This window comes from Magnolia sinica, chromosome 19 (assembly GCF_029962835.1).
Source record: "Magnolia sinica isolate HGM2019 chromosome 19, MsV1, whole genome shotgun sequence".
NCBI classification, from domain to species: Eukaryota; Viridiplantae; Streptophyta; class Magnoliopsida; order Magnoliales; family Magnoliaceae; genus Magnolia; species Magnolia sinica.
In genome coordinates this window covers 37,580,196-37,607,010 of record NC_080591.1, presented here as the reverse complement: position 1 = coordinate 37,607,010, position 26,815 = coordinate 37,580,196, and the positions used below count along the sequence as shown (strand labels likewise).

At 37.9% G+C, this 26,815-nt stretch overlaps 1 protein-coding gene across 4 annotated transcripts in view; it reads left to right on the top strand.

The window, feature by feature from the left end:
- The first annotated feature begins 1,289 nt into the window (after window positions 1–1,289).
- Window positions 1,290–26,815, top strand: part of LOC131235703 (DNA repair protein RAD5A) — a 49,551-nt gene continuing 24,025 nt past the window's right edge. For 2 of the 4 annotated variants that reach the window (XM_058233005.1, XM_058233003.1), the window contains exons 1-16: window positions 1,291–2,208; window positions 7,798–7,931; window positions 8,072–8,207; window positions 17,034–17,087; window positions 17,164–17,313; window positions 17,576–17,727; window positions 17,804–17,888; window positions 17,990–18,259; window positions 18,458–18,604; window positions 19,091–19,246; window positions 21,587–21,654; window positions 22,355–22,477; window positions 22,919–23,018; window positions 23,120–23,232; window positions 23,511–23,789; window positions 23,873–24,073. In XM_058233005.1, the coding sequence (XP_058088988.1) occupies window positions 1,651–2,208; window positions 7,798–7,931; window positions 8,072–8,207; window positions 17,034–17,087; window positions 17,164–17,313; window positions 17,576–17,727; window positions 17,804–17,888; window positions 17,990–18,259; window positions 18,458–18,604; window positions 19,091–19,246; window positions 21,587–21,654; window positions 22,355–22,477; window positions 22,919–23,018; window positions 23,120–23,232; window positions 23,511–23,789; window positions 23,873–24,073 (2,726 nt within the window). In that variant the 5' untranslated portion in view covers window positions 1,291–1,650. Of the gene's footprint in view, window positions 2,209–7,797; window positions 7,932–8,071; window positions 8,208–17,033; window positions 17,088–17,163; window positions 17,314–17,575; window positions 17,728–17,803; window positions 17,889–17,989; window positions 18,260–18,457; window positions 18,605–19,090; window positions 19,247–21,586; window positions 21,655–22,354; window positions 22,478–22,918; window positions 23,019–23,119; window positions 23,233–23,510; window positions 23,790–23,872; window positions 24,074–26,815 lie in introns of all 4 variants that reach the window. The other 2 variants (XM_058233004.1, XM_058233002.1) reach the window with 2 other exon arrangements.

Here is a 26,815-nt window from a genome sequence, read left to right as displayed (position 1 = left end):
CCTCTTTATACATTACACGACTTAGACCCAGATTCTATAGCCTTACTTAGGCATCGGAGGGTCCCTCGGCTAAGCCAGGGTCTCCTTTTCTCACTCCTTTGTGCAGGACCGGGTTCGTAGCATTGAGTGGAGGGTGGTTTAGATTTTGACCTCAACAGTAATAATTGCTTTACTCATCTCATTTTCATGGTATGTTAGAAAATTCAACTGGCCTTAAAACTCAAGTGAGTCACAAAACTCAAAAGCGTTGATGAGTATTTCACCATCGAAGGTATAACATATATGTCTATTGTTTTGCTTCATCATCTATCTGTTTTCACTCTCTGTCCATTCATTGCCAAAGTGGACTAGGTAAGATCCTGGTTCCATTGAGGTGCGTGGGACCCTTGACACTAGGACCTTGATGTATGTGACTACATCCATGTAGTCCATTTGCATTGAAAGCTCATTTTAAGGCATGATTCATGAAATAAAGTAAATCCAAATCTAAGATGAACCATAGTAAAGGAAATAATAGTAATTGACCGTTAAAAACTTCTTATATGCAACATAAGCTTTGCATCAAGATGATATTTGTGTGGACTTTTTATATACATCTTTGTTATTTGTGTGGTCTCTTTCTATACTTCTTTGTGATTTTATCATATTTGTAGGGTCCTTTCTTATAGATTTTTGTGACCTCATAGACATGCAAGATGACAAATAAACATTTCAGTGGACTCTACGAAGTTTTAATGATGGGGATTCAATAACGACTGTTTTCCGTGGTGTGGTCTACCTAAGATTTGGGCTTGCTTCAATTTTTGGATCATGCACTAAAATGAGCTTTGAAAATGGTTGAACGGTGTGGATTTAAGGCACATACATCACTGAGCTCCACAGTCGGGGTCCCACCCACCTCAGTGGATCCGGGGTCTCACCTAATCCGCTCTCTTCATTGCCTTACTCCCTGGTTGTACGTGGGCATCCTGGCCACCGACCTTGGAACCATTGTACAGTTGAATGTGTACCGTTGTTACATTTTTCTTATTAGCCGTCTATTCACAGGCATGAAATCAAACTGCTACCGTCGACACATTGCCGTCTAGATTACTTGCTTGCAAATAGACGGCTAAGAAGAGAAAAATCAACAGGCTAGCGGTCTAGATTACCCAATCGTGAGCCCATCTATCAGAATTATAATATAATCGAAAAGAAAAAGCACGTTTACTGATCCAATAAAGCATGCCTTCTATAGAAAGATTGAGAGCGGGAAATGTTACGCGGCGGATATAAGGTGTTCCCGCCTTTTTTCGCTCCGTACAGGCGCGACAGTCGTCCTCTCTCTACATCTCAAAACCCTCAGCTCCAAGGTTTCTACTTCTCCGCTCCCCTCCCCTCCCCCCAAATCCACAACCGCACGCACCCCCGCGCATTCTAGCATCACTGTCAGTCCAACGCACTACGGCGCATCAAACGCAAGGTCTGAAGGCCCTTCTAACTTTCCCATTTCAAATCAGACTCATATTCAAGGTAGGCGCCTTTTCGCCTCCTAACATTCCTCAACCTGCGCCACGGCGGATTCTAGCAACCGGCCCCCATACCGATGTCCTGACGTTCCCCTTGCTTCCCCTCATTGGAATTAATTCTAGGGTTAGGGTTTGTTCTCAGATGGGGAACAAGGTCAGAGATGAATTAATCTCGTCCGTCCGATCCGTCCTCGGCCAAGAATTCTCGGACATGGACATAATCCGGGCTCTCCACCAGGCGAACAATGATGTTACCGCTGCGATCAACATCATCTTTGACATGCCTCACATGTCCACACGAGAAAGTGTCACTCCCCAGAAGAATCCCTCCATTGAAATCTCATCTGGATCCTCCCTCACTCCCATTCCAAGTTCGAATTCAAATTCACCTGTGAAAACCGCCAAAGATGGGAACCGGAGCCGGTCATTAGATTTCAAAAGTCCCGGCAATGGTGAAGTCGTAGTTCTTGAACCTGAGGGCAAGCCTTCGAGTTCAATCAACAGTGATTGGTGGTTTGTCGGAAGCTCTGAACTCTCTGGACTGTCTACTTGCAAGGGGAGGAGACTCAAGGCCGGTGAAGGAGTGATCTTTTCGTTCCCTTCTGAAAACCGCTTGAATTCGCCTAAATTTCCAGGCCGAGGGCGCTCTGTGTCTGCTTCCTCGGAAATTGTGCGGTTCTCAACGAAAGAGTCAGGAGAGGTTGGAGTTTCTAACATTACTGTTTATCTGTTTGATTTAATTTATCTCACCTATCTAGTCATGCACTCAAATTGGACACTTGGGACAATGGTCCATTGGGCAGCTTTCACTGTGGATTGGCTAATTTAGAGAACTATTACTAGTTGGATGATCTTAATCATCTGATTGGTGGCCACCGAAATGGATGGTCGAAAAGAGTGTCCACAATGTCTATGCAATTAACTATCATCTTTAGAGATTCTATTCTTTTGCACAAAGAGAGAACGTCTAAACATGGTCTCTCTAGAGCATAAGAGAATGCAGAAATTCTCTTGTAGGATAGCAATTGCAATCAAAGAAGTGGAGTTGCAATCAAAGAAGTGGAGGCTGGAGATGCCCTTTCAAGTCTAGAGAATTCTCTCTCTCTCTCCCTCTCTTTCGATTCCTTAACCAAAGTTTCTCTCAGTCATTCATCTAAATCTATTAATGACCATCGGTATATATAGGATGCTAAATCTCATTTGTAAACTGCATATATTAAATATAGGCATCATATCTAAAAGAAAAAAGTCATTAATTGATGCACCTCATGCATTTGCATTGCCATATCATGCTTGACATGTTTAACCAGTATAGCATGGATACCTATGTTGCCAGCTCATGCAACCTAAATGGTACCTCTACCAGCTCATTTGATGTTGCATTTTAAGCACCAATTTCTACAAAATATTATATACTCCGAGTTGGTGATGAAGCTTGCACTTTGAGGTAGGAAACTGGGAATACCTTTAGAAAAACAAAGTCAACCTTCCTCCCTTTTCAGAGAAAAAGAGCCTTTCACTCTTCTTTGCAAGTCTCTCCTTGTGCTTGTTCTATCCAGCAACTCTGGATGCCTCTGCATGACTTCTTGAAGTTTTTCTGTACAATTGGTTAATTTTCCCAAATTTACTTTTAGCAATCACCATGGTGGAAGCAAATATGTTGTCTGATCAGACCTGAATTACAACCGTGCCAATGGGTCTTGATTTATTAGAAGATTTTCCAACTCCAACAATGTTGTTCGCTCACGAAATACTTCAACGAAACCATTAAACTCTAGCCTCAATGCACAAATGATGATTCTATGGATCTAGGATTTGCTAATCTTCAGCTTGGCATCCATAGTCGTTATTTCATTGCAAATCTTCTTCACACAGGAGGCTACATGTTCTCGTGTGTCAGTGTGCCAATAATGCAACTAGATTGAAAGAAATCAATATGTACCAAAAACTTCAGCAAAGAACACCCAGAAATTAAACTAGATTCATACATAGGATTCAGAACAATACTAGTTTTCTTCCTCCCCTTTACTGCTACCAAACAATAACCCTCTCAATCTGCTACCATGAAGTTAATAATGTCTACCACCACTGTTTTATTGAAAAGTTTATATCATCAAAACCATAAACATGTGAATGGGCTATGCCCAAATTTAAAGCCTACATGCAGAAAGATAAAGGGACTCAAACTCCACTTTCCTCAAATTGTCCACAGTTGGACTTTCCTAAAATTGTACACCAGTTGGACTTTCCTAAAATGCACGAACATAATCCACACAATAGGACATAACCCTACTATGCATAAAATATCACACACATGGGCATGAAAACTATTCTTAAAGAGATTGGCTACATGTGTGGACAGATGGGCCCACCTTGGAGACAATTCACACATAGACTTTGATAAGGCTTAGATGATTATTATGATGATGATGGCTGGACTTTGATTGCATCGCCTCCGGCTTTGAGAAACTCGTCCGTGAGCTTGAAGTTGGTGTTGGTCTCTGAAGCCATAGCATGCCCTTAGTTGCCTTGAGGGAATTTGCTGATTTAGACGTCCCAAGTTGCCCATGTGTTGCTTTGACTGATTCAAGCATTCTCTTCCTCTTGTGTGCTTGGGTATGTATAACATCCAGGGACACTTTCCTTTTATTCATTTTCTTCTGTTCCTTGATGGTCCTTACATTTTTCCTTTACTCTCCGATCTCCTTCAGTCTTCCCATGGAATATTCTCCCTTGTTGGCTTGAGGATTATCTCTTTCCTCTCTGGCATAGGCATGGAAGTGTTGGTGAACCCACCATATTGCACATGGCGATCATACAACCACGGATATGCCAACAACACATGACAAACCTACATTGGAGGAACTTCACACCAAACGGATTATATGTAGTGTGGCCCCATGAATAAGTTACCAAACATTATGGTTGATCACTCAACCAAGCAAACCGTAAATGCTGGGGTACTTTCCTGTTCAGAACTTCAATTGAGCGGCCATTCTCTATGACATTATATTTATGTTGCTGCCATTATCGATGATAGTCTTGATATTCTTTCCTTCACAAAACACCTGTGTATGGAAAACACTGGTGCACAGCCAAATTTCTTCTATTCCTTCCTTAGGATCTGCCTCAACTCAATGAACCACAAATGCATAGGTTCTTCATTCAGTCCCTCCAATGTGATCTTGTCGCTATCAGTAAGGTTACGTCCTCATCCCCTGGATTTTCTTCCTCAATGGGCTCATTATAATATTTAGAAGGACATACAGCTGAGACATGTCCTTTATATCTGCACTTAAACATGTAATAGTGCGGTACTCTCTTTTCGATATCTCACCTAGTTCTCATGCTGCCTTAAGACTTGGAGTGAACAAGGACTTTTTGTTATCACCATTGGTGGTACGCAGTCTCTCTTCAAATGTGGTACTGTTGCTAAAGGTGGTATGCTACTGAAAGTAGTATGAGATGCCTGATAGTCTGATATCCCTCAGTTTTGTGTTTGATGGCCTCCTTCCTATGGTATGCCTGAGCTTGATGAGCAATCTGATAAGCCTCGTCCATTCTATTCGGCTTTATGGTTACCATCTTCCACTGGATCTTTAGTTTTAATCGATTGCAGCATCAGGCAACTCGTTGCATTGTCTTGAGTGATTTGCGTCAAACTGTTAGATTATATTATTTCTGTGTATCTTCTTCAAGGTAAATTCTCAGTCGCAATGGAAGAAAACCTTGTAACATGACCTTCTCTTAATTTGAGGCTAGGAATCGTCTTTTCAGCCTGGCCTTCATTTCCTTCCAAGTCGAAATGGGAGGAAGTCCACTATGTCTCAATGTAGCTTCAACATAAGTCCAATTCAATGCGAACCCTTTAAGTTTCATATTTACAGATTGTAGCTTGACTTTGTCAGTCATCTAGCACTAGAAGTAAATTCCTGATGATTGTAGCAATCAATGGCAGCATGTGCATCAAGGTCACTAGCACAATCTTCAACTACAAACTCAATGTGCTTTGTTGGGTATTCTGTGCAAGGAAATTAAGCATAATCAGGATAATCATGGTGAGGGGCCATGTGTGCTTGTGGTATTTGCTGAGGGTATGAGGCTATTGGTACCCTTGGTATCTCTCATACTCGTATCCACAATTAGTATCTTCTCTGCTTGACTTTTGAATCATTCCTTGACTCCGCATATTCAACAATATTTTCCCTAGGGCCTGGTTACTTGAGGGCCAGAATTATTCCTCAAACCCTATCAAATTCTTTTATGGTAGATAACCTGCCATTCATCTCATTCATCTACCTACCAAATTGTCTAAATTGTTTCGTCATTTTTTATATGCTTCTCATAATATCACTCTAGTTTTCTCTGATCATCTTAGGACTATAGGAAATCTTGCTTCTTATGGGCATATGGTGATGTGCATGTGAAATCCACTTTGACCATCTTGTGCGTCACCCCATGTTAAGCCCAAGGCCCAAAAATCAGGCTCATCCGTGATTCAGGTGGACCATGTGATTGGGAACATTGAAGAGAGGAATTTCCTCTATCCAAACTGTTTCCCTTGGTATGGCTGACTTGAACCTTGGATGGGCTTGACTTTTAAGCCCTGGGCCTAAAATGGGGGCAACGCTCTTGAGTGGATTTCACATACACATCATGATGAGGCACTAACGAATCAAGGGTGGGTGTTCCCCTCCCAACCTTATCCCTTGGTGTGGCCACTTGAATCGTGGATCAGTGTGGTTTTTGGGCCCTAACAGTGGTCGATGCATGTAACGGTTGGAGTGGATGCCCCATGCACCTTATGGTGGGTCCCTTAAAAGTTCAAGAGTGGGCATTCACCCCCCATCTTTTTCCCTTGATGTGGCTACTTGAATCACAAATCAGCTTGGTTTTTAGGCCCTGTGCCTAATGTGGGTGACACGCCTGTTGGTCATGGTGGGGCATGCACAACTTGGTGGGGCATCATGGTGGGCCATGCCCTTTGTTCGCACGAATGGTCTCCTGCAGCATTGCTTGTAGGAGACCATTACTTTGTATATCTCTCCAAGCATGTATATACTTATATGTATATACACATATATATGAGTATATATATGTATGTATATATGTGTGTGAGTATATATTTGGACGTATGTATGTATATAAATGTATGCATATATCTGATCCACTTATTAGAACAACACTAAATTGATGCCCTAGTCTAAGAATTAGGTTGATCCACCTGTAGACGAGCCACAATTTGCAAAACAAATGTATGGCTCTGAAACTTGACTGGAGTTTGCAATATTGGAGTGCACATGCTGAGTGGACCAGATTTCCAACATGTACAAGGTCGGATCAACCTGATGGATGGATTGGATCTTGTACTTGTGCTATGCTGGCACATGTGTAGCTTGTACATGAGCTTCATTGCACATGCATGTGCGCTTGTGCACTCAGCATGTGAGCATTTTATTAAGTTCCAGCTTATTAAGTTCATGCGAGATCAACGCTTCCAATAGGCAGGCTTCACTATGAGGATCACCTAGTGCAAAAATCAGCCTAACTACACATCCGGTGAGCTTGACTATGAAAACCACGTACAACCATTGACATTGATAAATAGCAAAATACAAGTCTAGTCCAATCAAGGAGTAGATATGTTGACATGATAGATTTTTGCACAAGGTGGTCCTTATTATGGGGCCAACCCAGTGGATTGCTTTGATGCTGTGCACACATGAACAATTGGAAGTTATCCATTGGGTGGATCTTAACTTACAGTCCAAGTGGTTGTACTCGAGACCTTCTCACATGCACACACACAAGATATTCAAGCTTGTTCTAAGCTACTCCAGTTTAACAATGGTGTCATATCTTAAGGATGCATAGGTTGCTTATCGTACACCTCTTGGATTTGCATTGCCACATCATGCATGACATATTTAATTTGCATAGCATGGACATAAGAGCTGCCAACTCTTTAAATCTACATGACACCTCTAAGCTAGAACAAAGTTAGCTCACTTGGGCTTCTCATATTTAAAACAGTGATCGAATTGAATGGGTTGGGTGGGAGGATTGCCAATTCGTGCAATTTGCAGACAATTGTCCATCCACGACTCCATGGTGGGACCCACCAGATGATCTGTCCTCACCATGAATTGTCATGCCACATGCCCAATTTGAGTGCATTGGACCATATGATTTAATGCACTACGCTGAGGTTAGGTTTCCTTTTGATCAATTGCCCCTTTGTCTGAATTTTAATCTGTTTGTGAACTTAAAAAAAAAAATCTGTTTACAGATTGGCCGCATTCCAAATGAGTGGGCCCGCTGCCTTTTGCCACTAGTAAAGTCCAGGAAGGTCCGACTTGAGGGATACTGTAAATACTGCCCGGATGTCCTCAGTATCATGGACACAATTCTTTTGCTTGTCAGGTATGCTTAAGGTAAATATTTTGAAAAGAAGCCATTTGTCCTAGAACATAAAGTCATCAATTTCTGGAATGTCACAGCATCTTGCTATTTTTATTTTATGGGTGATTTTATCTTGATTCCTTGTTTTATGTATCCTACAGTGTATACATCAATAGTTCTATGTTCCATACCTGCCACCAGATTTCACTGAAGTCAGCCCGTCATTTCACTGAGGATTCAGTTGTTCATCCACTTCCAACCTTGTTCAAATTGATTGGATTGACCCCTTTTAAGAAAGTGAGTTACCATCTTATGATTGTTTGGTGCGTGTTTTATTCTTCCGGTTTACCTTCCTGAAGATTCTATAGCCTTTTGCTTTATATTGGTTCTTCATATCCACCATCTTGACAGATATTGTTATATCTTTTGATCTATATAGTAAACATTATTCTTTACCTATGAGAAAGAACTAATGCTTTGCAGTTTGGCTTCTTTTTTGCTTGCTGGCCTTGCTTTGCACTAGATGACAAACAATGGTAAAATGCCATCTATCATGATTTGTTGTGTCATGATAGTGATTTGTTGTGTTTCTGATCCCAGGCAATAATGTAATCTGCAATGTTGCATTTTTGTCTTAAGGAGGGAGCGAAGACAGATGTTGCACGTAATTCAAATTGTTATTATTCATAGCTTGGATTTCCATGTTTAGTCACAGTCTAGCAAATTAGGTTGTTTTGTTTTGCAACATTCTTAGATGGACATAGTATGTAACACACCCAGAACCTTTCTCTTGTGGATTGTACTATTTTGCAAACTTGAGGTTGTCAATTCAAATGAGCGTATGTGGCAAAACAAAGTTACGGTGAACATCAAGGAGGCATTCATTTGCTTGAAATGGTAAATTGAAAAGTCTCTTCGTGCTTGCCATTCCGGGAAAAAAAGTGTTTTTGTGCATGGTGTTACGCTTGAGTTTCCTATATATGCTTCTTGGCTAACTTATTGAGTTGTTTAAGTCTCGGTTCAGCGTATTCTACATGGTGTGCACATCATGGACTTTAAAAAAAAAAGTTTTTACACACGTATTCACACCCCACACACACCCACACACACCACAATGGGCACTCAAACCCATGACATCATGGACTTGATGCGGGAGATATTCACGTATTTGAAACTGGGGGATAGTTGTTATGGCTGTCCCTCATGGGATTGAGCTCAGTTCAGCTGTTAAGTTTTGGCGGAGTTATCTCAAGTATAAGAACCAAGGTATTCATGGACAGTTGGTGATTCAATTGTGATAAGCAGGGGAACTGGCCATTTAGAATGGGTTTAAGTCTCTCACGTGGTTCTCTCTCATGATTAGGGTTGTCAATGGTCCAGGTTGGCCTGTCGGGCTTTGGGGCTGGTCCACTTGGGTTTGGTGTGCTTTGGGCCGGCCTTGAGTTGGCACATCAGGCCTTAGGGTGGGCCTGGACCCAAAACTCAAGCCTGTTTGTTAATTGGGCAGGGCTCCGGCTGTGGATAAAAGCCGGCCCAACCTGGCCCATTTAGGGTATCAAGGGTGTTTTTCTAATATGATTGTTGTAGGGAAATGATCTAGTTTGCTCTGTATGGAAAGCTTCCCATGCACGTAATTGCATGTGTACTGGTGAGCATCCATATAGCCTATTTGCCTATTTGGACTGTCCGTTAGGTGCAATTCACTCTTTGTAGGCATCCTTGAAAGAATCATACCGATTGTAATCAAAATGTCTAATCAGTGGCATGCAAAAATAGATGGACGAGATCATTTGTAGAAGTTGAAGTCCACCCACAGATGTTTAAGACCATCAGATTGTTGTGATTTTTGCACAATAGTGAAAAAAGAGTGGACTGGACCTAACGGACACTCTAAATAGGTGATGCGGATGCCAATGTGTTCACGTGCAATTAGAATGTTCCATACACTTATCATGCTAGATCATTTCTTTCGTATCTATCTGTACACACATGCGCACAAACTCATACACACACAGACCAATCTTAAAGCCGATTGCTTCTATTTTTCATGCTCCTTTTAAAATTATAAAAATGTTTTATTGTGAAAACATGAAAATATCCTTAAAGTAATTTCATAGCCTTTCCTAAGAATTTGGAAACTACTTTAGCAAATGGGAGATATTTGATACTCTGGCTATTGATGATGATTGATGGACAGGCACTAAGAAATGGTACTCATGGTGTATATTAAGTAAACTGACTAAATTATGGAAATAATTGCCAAGTTATGGTCCAAAAATCAGATTGATTGAACAGTCTTAACCTCTGATTTGCTGAGATTTGTTTCTTGAAATAAGACAATTGGATATTTCATTTTTGTTCGTCCAATGAGTATCCACCATCTCATAGTCAAATAATAATAAAAAAAAAAGCATAAATTTTGGTTAAGTTCTTTTTGAAAGATGAAGAATACTATTGGGCAACAACCAAAAGAAAAAAGACAGAAAAACAGAAACAAACAAACATTAAAACACAAGAGCCGTAAGGGCCTGTTTGGCTGGTATTGAATTTGAAAATCCCATTGTTTAAACCCATATGCTGTTTGTTTCCTCCAACAGGTATTACCTTTATATGCTTTGGAAAATGTGCATTGTCTTGGGAAGGGTATGAGAAATCCCTCTCAAAATCACAAGCTGTAGTGAGGAATTGGATATCTACTGTGTCTGTATCGCTCCCGAATCCAGCAAAAGGTGGTGTTCATGTTAGCAAGTTTTGTGTGTCCCACCATGATGTATGAGCTATATCCATACCGTCCATCCATTTTTCAAGATCATTTTAGGCCACAGGCCCAAAAATCAGGCATATCCAAAGCTCAAGTGGACCACACCACAGAAACTAATGGGGATTGAAGGCCAACCATTGAAAACTTCTTAACGGCCACAAAAGTTTTGGATCAAGCTCATATTTGTGTTTTCCCTTCATCCAGGTCTGTGTGACCTTATGAATAGATTGGATGGCAAATAAACATCATGATGGGCCCTAGGAAGGTTTCAACGGTGGGTGTCATTGCCCCCACTGCTTTCCATGGTGTCGTCCATGTAAGCTCTGGATTTACCCCATTTTTTGGGCCCATGCCATAAAATGACCTCGTAAAATGAATGGATGGTGTGGATATAACCAATGTTCGAATTATCTCCGATATTATTGAAATATCTCTGATATTATCTTTATATCTACCTCAACAATCCTGATAACACTGGTAGTGATACTGATAACACTAGTAGTATCAAAAATTCTAGGTATTTGCAATGTATCGCTAAGTATTGCCAACGTATCAATATTGCTAATGTAATTGTCAATATTTTCAACTATGTAAATTCTAGGTGTCGCTTGTATTGCTAATGCATCAATATCGCCAATGTATCGCCAGTATTTTTGACTATGTAAATTCTAGGTAATGCTTGTATCATAAGTGTATCGACAATATTTCAATAATATCGCCAACGTATTGATATCATCAGAATTTTATTTATTAGAAAAATTTTTATTTCAATTTTTTTTTTCATGGGCACATGGTTGTATGTAGTGTTTAATTTGTCATTGATAATATTAATAATATCTCGATATTATCAATATCGCAACATGCGCGATATTGAGACCACAATCTTTTGTTTCCTTTCCAATTCTTGATGATTTCTTGGTGAAATATCATGTGTTGTTGATATTTTGCAATATTGATAGATGTTTGGATGAAAGGTTTGATGGTTTAATAGGTTGGATAGGATGGTTGGACTGATTTATTACAACAATGCATGCTTTTAAGGCCCCATTAAATGGAAACTTGTTATATATGCATTCTTTTTGCAATTGTTTTTTATTTCTAAATATGCAAATATGTACATTTTAATATCTCCTGAAGTTTCGTTGAAAATTCCACTGTTTTTCCATGTTTCCCTGCATTTATGGTTATCAGCGATATTATCGGCGATATCGATATTGTTTTTGTATCCCTAGCCAACGAAACTTGTAGCGATACCGATACTTCAAACACTGTCTACAACCAAAGACATTTGCGAACTCCCGGACTTCCTCATTGGATAAATCAATGCCTAGCATCTTGCTTTTACTAACATTTATCTTTAGACAGGAGACTTCCTCATAGCGCCCCAAATTTTTCCTTAGATTGTCAACCATTGACAACTCCACATCACAAAATAGAATTGTATCACTTGCTTATTGTAAGTGATATATCCTAACCCCTTTTCGTGAAACCTCTGAATTCAGAAATGAGGCTTGCCTCTTGGCCCTTTGATAACATTTTGTTGAGGGCTTCTACTACCACTACGAACAAAAATGGCGAAAGCAGATCCCCCTACCTTAAATCCCCTTAAAGCTTAGAAAAAAAACCTTTGGGTGATCTGTTAACCAAAACTGAGAAACTTGCTGAGGACATGCGTTCTTGAATCCACTGAATCCATTTGCTATCACATCCGATCTTACCCAACATATAGTCAAGAAACCCCCAATCAATGTAGTTGTAGACCTTCTAGAGGTTGATAATTTGATTTATGCAATAGTGGGCATACTACGCTTGTAGGATCTATAATAATATCATTCATTATTTCATTGATAAATTAAAGTATCAAATTATCTATATAACTATATTGTGCATAATTAATAGTTTGGAGACTTGACCCCTTGGCATACCACACAATGTATTAGAGGTAGTCCTTATCTAGGAACATACCCTCCATTTGGCGTATTGTGTACCCTCTTCCATTCCGCATGCTAGAGTGACTTGCAATCCAATTAACCTTGGTCCTGATGGAGGTTTGTCAGCCTTTGCTTGGGAGTCCGGAGCTACTATAGCTTTCATGCCAATAGTCTGAGGTTGGAGGTTGTGGGCGGAGACAATTGGCAATTTAGAACTATCTTATCATCGTATTATGGGTGTCAAGTAGTGAGTATCATTATCATTACATGTATCGATGACTTGGAATATAGAGGCATGTATTGATATCGTCAAAACTATACTTGTTTACTTTGGTAGACGTTAACAGGCACATATTTACACACTTAGGACTTAGAATATTACAAAAAGCAAATATATTTTATAGGGTACTAAATGATGCACTGTCTGACGAAAGCAATGCAATTATATTCAAAATGAGTTCATATTGTTCAAATGTCATACAATACAAGTAATGAAACACAACAAGTACATAAAAAACTAACTAGAACAAAAAATATACTTTTGCCTCAAACCCACATTGAGTTACGATCGATGTTTTAAATATCGACGATATTGGCCGATATATCCCACGATATATCTTGTATCTCGCTTGTGCAATACGAAACACAGAAGTAGTGGGATATATCCCACATGTTTGATCCGGTGAGCATTTTTTTTATTTCCGATCTTTTTTTTTTTTTTTCCCTGTAATTATGTTAAATCAGTGTCAAATTGTTACAAATCAATGATTTTTCATGTTTTGCATGAAAAATCATGGATTGGGAGCTTCGATTTCGAGATTTGGAGAGGAGAATGACTGAGTTGTGGAAAATTGAAAAAAATCAAAAATTTCCCAATTTCTCGTAAATCGGTTGCAATCTTTATGCCCAAACATAAAATATGTATGTAACCTGATCTAGTAATTCTTCTTTTGCTTTTGAATGTATTGTTTGTGTTTCCACATGTCTTCTTACATTTATAAATTATATGAGTAAACTTTGAATATACTTGCATCAATTCAGTTAGACAACCCATAGATTAGGACCCCATACAAAGAAAACTTATTATGTACACTTGTTTTTTTTGTAATGTTTTGATTTGTAAGTGTGTATTGATGCCTTTTTTAACAATCACTGAAATTTCATTGAAAAATTCGACCAATTTCCAATGTTTCCCCATGTTTCCAACAACAACGATACATTACGCGATACAACCGATATATCCCATGCGATAACTGATACGTATTTGTATCCCAAATGTGCTATACGTAACATGATACCGATATTTCGAACACTGGTTACAATGTGGCTCAAATTCATTATCTCTGCCTCTACCTGTTGGCCACAGTACTACTGCTCATTTTAAGGGGTGAAAATGGAAGAAATTAGGATTTCTCCATTTTCCACCACTCAAAATTTGTTTTCTTGACTCAAATTTATGTCAACGCATGAGAATAATGATAGACATGGATTTCTATTACAATCAATGCTAAAATGTCTAAATAAATTGTTTCTTATTTTTTTTCTCGCCTTGGTGTTTCGTGTTGTTTCTACCCTTGAATTGTGATTTCTCCCTCAAATTTGAGATTTGATTAAAAAAATTTCAAGAGGAGTCAATAGGCCAGGAAGAGATTGCCTAAAAAATATTCAAATTTTTTTCTTTCTATTTTCTGATTTTTTTTTATTTTTTATTTTTTATTTTCTTACAAACTTCGTAGGTATTACACACGTTCTATTGATATCAATGATAATGTTGATATTACCAATGATTTTTTTTTGAAGTGAATATTGACATTACCATTGATACTCTACATTTTTCTATGAAGGTACGTGGGTAATATCTTGTTGTGCATCTCGAGATATTGATGATATTGTTGATAATATCAACCAATATAGTGTGTGTGTGTGTGTATTCTACCCTATATATATATATTTATATTCCACCCTATATTTGTATTGTTGACCTGCAATGCATATCGACCAATATTATCGCTAATATCATCAAGTGTAAAGTATTTGATTACCTAATACTAGAGTTCTTATTTATATATAGTAAGTAATGTTGTCAAAATCCCACGATTTAGGATTCGAGTCGAATCTTAAGCAAAATGATTGGAATCCCACCTTGAATCCCTTTTTAGATGAATCCTACAATTCTGCAATTTGAATCCGACTATTTATGATTCAAATCCTGATTTACGATTTAGATTATACTTGTTCTCCTCTATTTTAAGCTTTACTTGGCTTTCATTTTCTGCTAAACCTCATAGAAATCAATCCACCATCGCTTGGAAACTTCGAACTTCTTTAACATTTTTAGGTGCAGGCATTTCCTAAATTGCCTTGATCTTAGAAGGGTTGACTTCCATGCCCCTATAGCTAACTATAAATAAATCCTAATTACTTTACTGAAGTCACAACGAAGGCACACTTCTTAGGGTTTAGTCTAAAGAGTAGCTTATATTTGTCTTAAAAACACTTTTCAAACACTTCTATGTGGGGCCTTTAAGAATTGTTTAGAAGAGGTCAATTACTTTATTATGTTCTTTATAAGAGATTACATGATGGATATTTTCTTCGACGTTATATCATTTCGCATTTTCTTATGATCTCTTACTTCTTAATTGGTTGAAGCACCAAATTGATATAGTATACAATAACGGTAACGGTGGCCGTAACGGCTAGCCTTATAGTTGTTATGATGTGGGCCGTAATTGCCTTGTAATGGTTGTTTTTTAAAGGAAAAAAAACGTATCGGCCTTGTATTGAACCCATATCCATTTGTTACGGACTCGTATAAGCCCGTTTCAGGCTTTTCTTTTCCATCAAATTGGACACTATGGCCACGTATTGCGTAAAGGTTACCACCATAACCATTGTGTAATATCCATTACGGTTGTAACGTAACTGGTCTTGAATTTCATCTATGCACTTATCTGGGATTTTTTTTTTTTCCTTTAATGGTCGCAATTATGTTGATCTATATGTATTTTGGTAATGGTGGTTAGAAATCAAAATATGTTTTCTTGCCCATCCATAGGATCAAATGCTGATTCTACTCTTAAATAGGTAAAATGAACATAAACTAGTAAAGGTTTCTTGTATGTTTTTTAAGATAAATTTCTTGAACAACAAAAAATAAAGGAAAGAGGAGAATCCTCTAACACTATCATGGTATGGTGGTATTACTTGGTGCATATTGATGGGAAATGGATGATCAATGACTCTCTCTCTCTCTCTATTTATTTTATATTTTGCAGATTTATTTATTTATTTATTTTTTAAAAATTTTAAGAAATCATAAAAAATCTCACGATTTATGATATGATTCAACTCTTATTATGATTTTCTATATAATAATAATTTTGACAACATTGATAATGAGAAAGTGTTTATGATTTAGCATGAAATGCCTATGAAAGTAGTTGTTTCTCTGAGCTAGGAATTTCTTTCAGCTCTTGCAGTAATTAGTAAGGGATAATTGTGATAACAGCCTTGTGCTAGATTTGTGTCCTTGGGTGTTCTAGTGCTCCATTTAGGACACTATACTGGTCAATCTTCAGAAAACATTTTTATAGCTTCTAAATCAATTTTTTGTTTATTTGCAATCAATCAGGCAGAATATACTCCGATATGGATTCGTATCAGCCCGTTTCGTGCCCTTTATTTTTTTTCAAACTGGGCACTATGGCCCCGTATTGCATAAAGGTCACCACCATAACCATTGTGTATTATCCATTATGGTCATAATGTAATGGTTGCAATTATGCTGACCTATATGTATTTTGGTAATGATGGTTAGAAATCAAAATATCTTTTTTTTTTTTTGCCGATCTACAGGATCAAATGCTGCTTTTCCAATGTGATTCTACTCTTAAGATAGGTAAAAAGAACATAAACTATTTAAAGGATTCTTGTATGTTTTTTAAGGTAAATTTCTTGAACAACAAAAAATAAAGGAAAGACAAGAGTCCTCTAACACTATCATGGTATGGTGGTATTACTTGGTGCATATTGATGGGAAATAGATGATTGATGACTCTCTCTCTCTCTCTCTGTTTTTATTTATTTATTTATTTATTTATATTTTGCAGAATTTTTTTTTTCAAAATTTAAGAAAATCATAAAAAATCTCATGATTACGATATGATTCAACTCTTATTTCGATTTGCTATGTGATAATGAGAAAATGTTTATGATTTAGCATGAAATGCCTATGAAAGTAGTTGTTTCTCTGAACTAGGAATTTCTTTCAGCTCTTGCATTAATTAGTAAGGGATAATTGTGATAACAGCCTTGTGCTAGTTTTGTGTCATCGAGTGTTCTAGTGCTCCGTTTAGGACACTGTACTGGTCAATCTTCAAAAAACATTTTTATAGCTTCTCAATCAAGTTTTTGTTTATTTGCAATCAGGCAGAATATACTCCGGAGGATCTTTATACTAGGAAAAGGCCCTTGGATTCCAAGGTATGAGAAATGAATTTGTCGACCTGTGTTTCATTTTTGTTTATACTGGATCATAGCCAGTAATGCCACTGAACAGGACAGTTCTGGAGGTCATATGCCAATATTACCCTTAGAGAAATGCCGGAGGTCATCTCTTGATGTCAGTGAAGCAGACAATGAGGAGGTGACTATTTCAGATTCTGACCTGGATAACATTGTGGGTATTGCGGATGGTTCTGAGCTTGAGGTATTCTCACACGCTCTATTTTCTATATTTGGGATATTTGTAGATTAAGGTTTGGAGTTCTTCTTGTATTGAGATGATGAGGTAGTTTTTCGCTTCTTGAATTACGCAAACAAAAAGATTTGTTGCCAAAAAAAGAAAAAGAACAAATGGAAAAAAATAAGCAAAGAAAGAAAAAGAAAGGAAAAGAAACAAAGAACAGATTATTGGGTTAGTGCTGCAGATAGAATGTGAATTACTTTCTATGACTTCTCCCATGATGTAGGAAATGGAACCACCAAATACTCTCCAGTGTGAACTCCGTCCTTACCAAAAACAGGCTCTTCATTGGATGGTCCAATTGGAGAAAGGAAGCTGCTTGGAGGAAGCTGCCAGAACTCTTCACCCATGTTGGAATGCATATCATCTTGCAGACAAGTATGGACTATTAATTTGCCTGGCAACATTGAATTACCTTCTGAATAGTGACCAATGGTACTGCTTGTTTTTCTAGGAGGGAACTTGTAGTCTATTTGAATGCATTTTCAGGAGATGCTACAACTGAATTTCCCAGCACTCTCCAAATGGCGAGAGGAGGAGTATGTGACATGCCTGATTCTTGACTTAGCGTCATTCCTATTACTTTCATCAAGTTTTTACTAAAGATAGTGCTACATTTTGACATGATCATATGTTGAAGATTTTGGCGGATTCAATGGGACTTGGGAAGACCATTATGACAATCTCTCTCTTGCTGGCTCATACTGAAAGAGGTGGTTCTGGTGCATACTCTGCGAGTGAAGGCTCCAGTGAAACTAGTGAAGTGGGGGGAATTGTTGACCAATCTCCAAATCCTTTAAAGAAAATAACGAGCATTTCCGGTTTCAATAAGCTGATGAAATCTAGGATTTCTCTTATAGGTGGTGGCAATCTGATTGTTTGCCCTATGACGCTGCTAAACCAGTGGAAGGTGATAGTCAACTCATAGTTATCATTTAGCTTCTTACTATATATTTCTTCATGTTCTAAACTTAGCCATAATCCAGTGTTGGCACTTTTCATGCTTAAATGGTCAGTCTTTTTCATGAAGGTCATACCTTCTCAGCTGCTTGAATATCTGCATTACCTAGTTATGTTCTGACAATTTTATGTATATTGGATTGAGCAGGCAGAAATTGAAACTCATGCTCAGCCTGGATCCTTTTCTCTTTATGTTCATTATGGGCAAAGCAGACCGAAGGATGCAAAGATTTTGGCACAGAATGATATTGTTCTCACAACTTATGGTGTATTAGCATCAGAATTTTCAGCTGAGGTAACTTTGAAATTGAGGGGTTCGCATGTATTTTTATGGAGAACATGTCTGGTACACCATACCATCATCAGTAAGAAATACTGATGTAAATTGGATGCCTGCATGTGCTTTGGTGTCAGACAGATACAGGATGCCAGACGTCGTGATTTTAGATGCTAGATATTCTGACAAGGCTGTGCAAAGATTAAAATATAAGATAGGATATCTCAACATAGAAATACCACCCCCGTGTGCACATCAAAAAAAAAAAAAAAAAAAAAAAAACAGAGGAGTCAAATGGAAAAAAACCTTTTTAAAAAAAATAAAAAAATAAAATTGGAAAAACTTATAAAAGATATGGATATTTCCAGCCTTGTCAATATGCTTCTCTGCATTGATGCAGAATCTGATGACTGAAAAATTGACAACACCATAAGTTCTTTGCCCTTGTCACATGTAGAATAGCAAATATGATTTCTCCATCCATTAACATGTCTCGATTTGTAGAATGCAGAAGACAATGGTGGACTTTATTCCGTTCGATGGTTCAGGGTTGTGCTTGATGAAGCACATACAATAAAATCTTCTAAAAGCCAAATTTCCATGGCTGCAGCTGCATTAACTGCTGATCGTCGCTGGTGTCTTACTGGTACTCCAATTCAGGTGAACTTTATATCAAAGCAATTATATTGCACTAGGGTTCTCTTAAAGGTTTGAGCTATTTTCTTCTATATTTAGCTGGGACTCTATTGAGGACCATATCCTTAGTTAAACCAGAGGTCAAAATTTTCATTTTTTAATTTTAACAACCTGCACCCATGTCCTTTTGGTCTTTCCCTGTAGCCTTCAACTTGAACCAACTCCCAATGCAGTTCTTGGTCTCTGACACACATTGCAAAACTATTTAAGTCCACTTTCCTCAACTTATTACCCATTCGTGCTACTTGTAAGTTCGTCGAATGTGTTAATTTCATTTTATTTTTTTTTCGTCCTTGGTCTTTGCCACCCATCCATCTCGACATCCTCATTTCAGCTACACTCATTCTGTGAACGTGTTTTTCCTTGACTGCCTAACATTCTGTTCCCACTTCCCATAAAGCATGGTTGATCTTATAGCTGCCTTGTAAATTCTCCCTTCAGTTTGTTTGGTATTTGGAGATAACATAAAACTCCAAAGGCACATTTTCACTTCATCTGCCCAACTCTAATTCTATGAGTAACATCCTTCTCAATCTCTGTCCTCATGAATCATTGACCCAAGATATCAAAAGTGGTCATTTTGGGATACTCCTTGGCCATCAATGTTAACTAATTTCCTCATTTCCACCCCTATTGTTACTAAAATTGCATTTCATAACCTATGCTTTTCGTGCTAATTTAAAACCCTGAATTCTACGGCATCCCTCAATAGTTCTAATGTTGTGATTACCTCCTTCCTTTTCTAGTCAATTGAATTTATGTCATTTGCAAACAACTTACACCACTAGACCTCCTCCCATGCTCCCTTCAGTTTCATTGCTTGCAGAAATTACTTGAAACACCATTAATGAGCCAGATGTGATATCAGGAATACATCTAGCTCTAGTCAAATGCTTGAAGATTCGCATCATTGCTGCTTGTCTTGATAGGATACATCTCTTATAATAGGTTCATTCAAGGACCCCTATCAAGTTTCCATACAACAATTGAGGGATTTGTGTTTCCTTTATGTACATCCTTTAGCTTACCGTTTCATTTCCTTTTAGGGGCTGTTTGATTTTTAATTTCCCTGGTAAATACAAGGAAATAAGTAATTATTACTTACTCTACCTGTTTGAAATTCGCGGGGAATTACGTTTCAAAAATCAGTCCATACAAACCCTGCTATTACTGATTTAAATATGTGGGCCCCACCATGATATATGTGAGTTATCCACACCATCCATCCTTTTAAAAAATACATTTTAAGGCATGAGCCCAAAAATGAGGAAATTCAAAAGCTCAAGTGGACCACACCTTAGGAAACAATGATCATTATGATGTGAATGGTTGAAAGCTGTTTTCTCCCTAGGGCCCACATTGATGTTTATTTGTCATCCTACCTGTTCATAAGGTCACGCAGTCATGGATAAAGTGGAAACAAAAATATCAGTTTGATCTAAAACTTCTGAGGTCCTCAAGAAGCTTTCAATGGTAGAAGTTCAATTCCCATTGTTTCCTGTGGTGTGGTCAGCTAGATCTTTGGATCTGCCTCATTTTTCGGCTCATGCCCTAAAATGAGTTGGCTAAAGGGATGGATGGTGTGGATAAGACGCAAACATCATGGTGGGCCCCATGATTTAACATTTTTCTCCTCGGGTGACGTGAGAAGTGCTATAAATGAAAGGTGGCGGTCAACATCACCTTGGAAATCCAACCAGAAATACAAAGGTAAATAATTATTGCCCATTTACCTTGAATTACCTCTGTAATTAGAAAATCAAACAGGCCATTAGTGTTCCAATTAGTCTTTGGAATGTTATGTATGCTAGGAATCTTTCAGATTTTTCAGAGAATTAAAGCTGCAGCCTTGACATTCATGCAATCCCACGTTAAATAGATTTCTTTTGATACCTTGTTCCTTCTATGTTTGTCCTTGGTAAATGTATTAAAACAACTTTAAATATGAAATGAATCCAACATTTTACTTGCCTCGTCAAATTTTGGTATTTTTCCATGTATGTAAATCGAACTTCCAAATTATTTTTGTTCTCGTTATCACCATTGTTGGTGGTGGTAGTGTTGTTGTTGCTTAGTTGTTGTGCCTGCAAGCCGGTCGTTATTACCACTTGTAGAGTATGTCTCTTTTGTAGGTTTTTTCCTCATCCATCATCATGAAATCCACACTCTTTTGGATAAATAAAATTTGTGATGACTTCTTCAACATGCCGTTTAAGATTTCAGGTTTCTTTGCTTTTCTTTCCGTTGCCTAGATTTCTTTTTTGCACATTTTTACTTATCCTGATTCATAATTTTTCGTGTCAGAACAACTTGGAGGACATTTATAGCCTTCTTCGATTTTTGAGGGTGGAACCTTGGGGAAACTGGGGCCTGTAAGTTCCGTTGTCCATTTAATAATTTCTACAGTCTGCATTTTTTGAGTTTCAATGGAAATTTGTGCTCATTAGGTGGCGGTTCTTCAAACAAAGAGACTTTTGTTGCCAAATGATCTATTTGTAGATGTTTTAATTGTTTCATATATTATTATAGTCTTTTTATATGGTTAGTATTGCATATATGCTTGTATATGGGATGCGTGTAGCTGAAATGAGGATGTTGAGATGGATGATTGGCAAGACAAGCAAGGATAGGATTAGAAATTGTTAGAGTACACTGTCTTTGGTGTACGTGCGCTGCAACAAATCCTCAAACCTAGGCTTCTCTTGAAGAATTGTTTGACCTAAAGCATCATTTTATGTTTAGGTCAAACAATTACCGTCCAAATGACATCTCTCCACCTTTCTTCCTTGTGCAAGGATTAGGTTTTGCTGCCATAATTTCAGTCAGTACTTTCAGTTTGTCTATAGTTCTTTTGGTTTCTTTCTATTATTTGCATTTTTTTTTTCTAATGCTGATGGAACTGGTTATTTTGATTGATATTCTCTGACTTCCCTACATGCAAGCTAATTATTCCTGGTGGTTTGAATTATTTAAGATATTCAGTGGTGAAAGTTCTTTTCACGGGACATGGTTGTAAGCGTTTAGTTAAGGGTAGCTATCATTCAGGTTAATTTGTTTCCTCATCTCTTTAAGGTGGCAAAAGCTCATTCAGAAGCCTTTTGAAGAGGGTGATGAACGTGGCTTAAAGCTGGTCCAATCCATCTTAAGGCCAATAATGTTAAGAAGGACAAAATCCAGCACAGATAGAGAGGGCAGGTATGCGAGCTAGTTGAACTATTAAAATCTCACAGGTATCGTTGTGATTTGTTCATGTGTTATCGACTTTCCTCGAGGGTAATCTGTAACTAACCATCCACAAGGTCTTGAGGTTTCATTGACATGGTTTTGGATGAGTTAGATTCCCTATTACCAATGCAATAATTGTGTTGAACAAGTCACTCATGTAATGTTCTCATGAATTTCTTTTAATACAGAGGGTGTTAATGAAAAGAATAAATTGACAATGTAATGATCACTAAACCACATTGTTTCGGTCAATATGATCCAGCTTCAATGGGTCGGCTTGTATTGGTTCTGAAAAGTGCTATTTTGAGAACTAGTGTTAAAACCTTGAGGGTTGAGGACATCATCTCATCATGTCTTCTAACAATACTAAAATCTAGTGTTTTATGTTCATCATCTGTTTGTTTCTTGTAGGCCAATTCTTGTTCTCCCTCCAGCGGATGTTCAGGTTATTTATTGTGAACTGTCAGAAGCTGAGAAGGACTTCTATGAGGCTCTATTTAAAAGATCTAAGGTAGATATTTATGCTTAATTTTTAAGAAGCTTGGTCATTCTACTGATCTAGATTTTAGTACTGGTGGTTTGTGACTATTTGTTGATCCATCTTTCTTTCAGGTCAAATTTGACCAGTTTGTTGAGCAAGGAAGAGTTCTTCATAATTATGCTTCCATTTTGGAGTTGCTTTTGCGTCTCCGCCAGTGTTGTGATCATCCATTTCTTGTGATGAGGTGTGCTTTAGACATGATCATTTCATGCCTTCTCCTATTGATAGCTATGTTGTCCATGAAAACTTTTTAAATAGATTAGTGTATCTAATCAGTACGATAAATGAATACAATCACATATCAGAATATGAAGAAATGCTACTTGCTGCTATTTGTTTTTATGCAGGATATGGAGTTAGGTCCTGACGAATCTCAACCATCTTGCATTTGTATCTTTTACACATCCATTTCTAATATTCATTATAACCATGCTTGGTTGTTGATTGCTCTGACATGTGCAGTCGGGGTGATACACAAGAATTCTCAGATCTGAATAAGCTTGCAAAGCGCTTCCTTAAAGGTGGTCAAGATGCCGTACATGGGGAACACAATGAAACACCTTCAAGGGCATATGTCCAAGAGGTTGTGGAAGAGCTCCGTAAAGGAGAAAAAGGAGAGTGCCCAATTTGTCTTGAAGCTTTTGAAGATGCGGTATTGACACCTTGTGCTCACTGCTTGTGCCGGGAGTGCCTCTTGGCAAGTTGGCGGAGTGCTACATCTGGTCTTTGTCCTGTTTGCAGGTATTTTTGAGTTACTTTTCTTGCTTTTGTTTCAAAATTTGCTTATCCGGATTACCTCAGAGGATTTTTGCTTCTGACTACAGGAAATCCATTACAAGACAAGATCTTATTACTGCTCCTACAGAGAGTAGATTTCAAATTGATATTGAGAAGAACTGGGTAGAATCCTCAAAAGTTTCCGTTCTTATGAGAGAACTGGAAACCCTTCGTTCAACAGGCTCCAAAAGTATTATCTTTAGCCAGTGGACGGCTTTTCTTGACCTTCTGCAAATTCCTCTTTCTCGGTAACCATCCTTGCTAATTGAAGATTTTAAAGGAATCAATTTCTTGACATTTTCATTGATTTGATGCACTTGGTTCTTTATTTACATATTGTATTCATGTTGAAATTGAAAAATCCTCAAGGTATCTTCTGCTTCAGCACATGTAATTTATATGACTTGGACATATAAACTAGGTTGCTGTTAGACATGGATTTGAGAAGTTGAACATTGCAAGCTCGGAAAACCCAACACACTTCATGTCTGTGCATTTATATAAAATGTGCACAGAATCTATGAACAACTGTAGCTTCATTGAAACTACATGAGTAATGCATTAATCATCATCGTCATCATGATAACCTTTTTCATGCTTCTATCTATCTGGGGTAAGCTAAATTCTCATTATTATTGCTTACAAAAAGTTAAACTATTGGCTGCCTACCTGTCATCAACCTTCCTTTATCGAAAATGTGCATAGAACTATGGACAACCGTAGCTTCATTGACACTACTTGAGCAATGCATAAATCATCATCATCATCATCATCATGATAGCCTTGTTCCAGGCTTCTAGCTATCTGGGGTAAGCTAAATTCTCATTACTTGGGAAAAGTTCAACTACTGGCTGCTTACCTGTCATCAACTTTCCTTTACCCAGGTTCAGAACCAGCTTGCTCAAACATGAGTACTGTATTAGTAATTCCAAAAAGAAAATGGTAAACTGTGTTCTCTAAAAATTGTGTTGATACCTGTTTTGGACACACGTTTAACATGGAAACCTTTAGCGTAATATCCTGAATTTATTTATTTATTCTCTAAACATTTATTTATGTATTTATTTATTATTTTGTGTGTTGTTATTTTACTTAGTGTACTCTCACATGTATGTTTATACTCTTGTGCAAGTACACTTACATGCACACTTGCACACATGTTTTTACATCTAAATGTATACTTAATTGTCCCCACAATTACCTTACTAAGCCACTCATATAGTTGTTCATCCATCATCACTTTGGTACTCTTGAAAATGCATGTATACTTACACTTTACTCTCACATGTACCTTTCATACTTGAGCGTTTATATTTAATTCCTCACTAACACGAGTGTAGAGTTGGGTAAGTGGTTGAGTCTTAATGAGAGAGGAGGTGAGGGTTCAAGCCTCCCCAATGTTCAATTATAATTTTTTACAAACTTTTAAAATAAATTTGAAAATTAAAAAAAAAGAAGGATTGGTTAAACATGCAACCAATGAGCCCTTGATTCTCTCTCTTTATTCCTCTCTCCTGTTGCGTAAATAAAAGAGGGAGGGAGGGAGGGGGTGTGTAAGCCATCCACGAACATCTCAGTGAGAGTGAGAGGGGTAAAAGAGAGAGGGAGAGAGATAAGGAAATATATGAACCGTTCATCTCGTGCAGTAAGTTCATCTTACTGCATTTTTTTTTCTTATTTAATTATAAGTTTGTTTTACATCCTGATCATTACTTTAATGGCCCGTAATCTTGATCCAGATTTGAATCGTTTATCAGACTTATTGATGGTCAGATCTGAATATCTAACAGATAGATTGATAAGTGTGATTTTCTTTTCTGAGAATCATATTCAAATACTCTTGATCTCGGATACTTTAGTGTCCAGCAATGGATTTCAGATCAGATTGTGAGATTGATCCAATCGATCGTTGAATCTGGACCCTCTACATTGTCTAGTCTGGAATCAGATTATGTACCCTGATGAATGGTTGAGATTAGATGGGTCTAGAAATATTAGAATTACCCCAAAATTTGTACACTGAACCTATACTTGATGAGGAACATGTGTACCCAATTTGGGATCGATCCAATCAATCTAAGTCCTGCAATGAATCATCTGAATTCGGATTAGTTGCGTTGTCCAATGCAGTGAACAACACTGGTACCCTTTAGAATGGTCGAGATTAGTGGGGTCTAGAAATCATGGATCAACCTCAAATTTTGTACAATATCAATAGGTTCATTAATAAATGTGTATAAGGTTTGAGGCCATTTCAATTAGAATAACCCCTCTTTTCTCATCTTCTCAATTCGGGTCAGTTGTGTTGTCCAATGCAGTAAACAGCACTGGTACCCTTCAGAATGGTCGAGATTAGCGGGGTCTAGAGATCACGGATCAATGTCAAATTTTGTACAATATCAATAGGTTCATTAAGGAATATGTGTATAAATTTTGCGGCCATTTCAATTAGTATAACCCCTCTTATCTCATCATCTCAATTTGGGTCAGTTGTGTTGTCTAGTGCAGTGAACAACACTGGTACCCTTCAGAGCGGTCGAGATTAGTGGGGTCTAGAGATCACAATTAGTATTACCCCTATCTCCTCATCTCAATTCGGGTCAGTTGCGCTGTCCAGTGCAGTGAATAGCGCTGGTAGCCTGGTACCCTTTCTAACAGTCCGATCTCGACAAGTCTATTGATGTCGGATCGATCTCAAATTTAACCCATGATAATAATCTTAATGGGCCACCAACATATAAATTTTGAGGTCAATCAGACATCAAGAAGTCCTTGAGATTATTGCTGCACTCTGAACCATCTGTACTGTTCAGTGCAGAGAAACGGTATAGACACCTTCCTGAACAGTTTGATTTTGACAAGTCTATCTTGTCGGATCGATCCCAAATGTTTATATATGATAGTAGACTCAGGGATCTGTAATCATACCAAATTTCAGGCCGATCTGACGGTGGGAAGTATTTGGACCCATCGATGTAATCTAGACGATA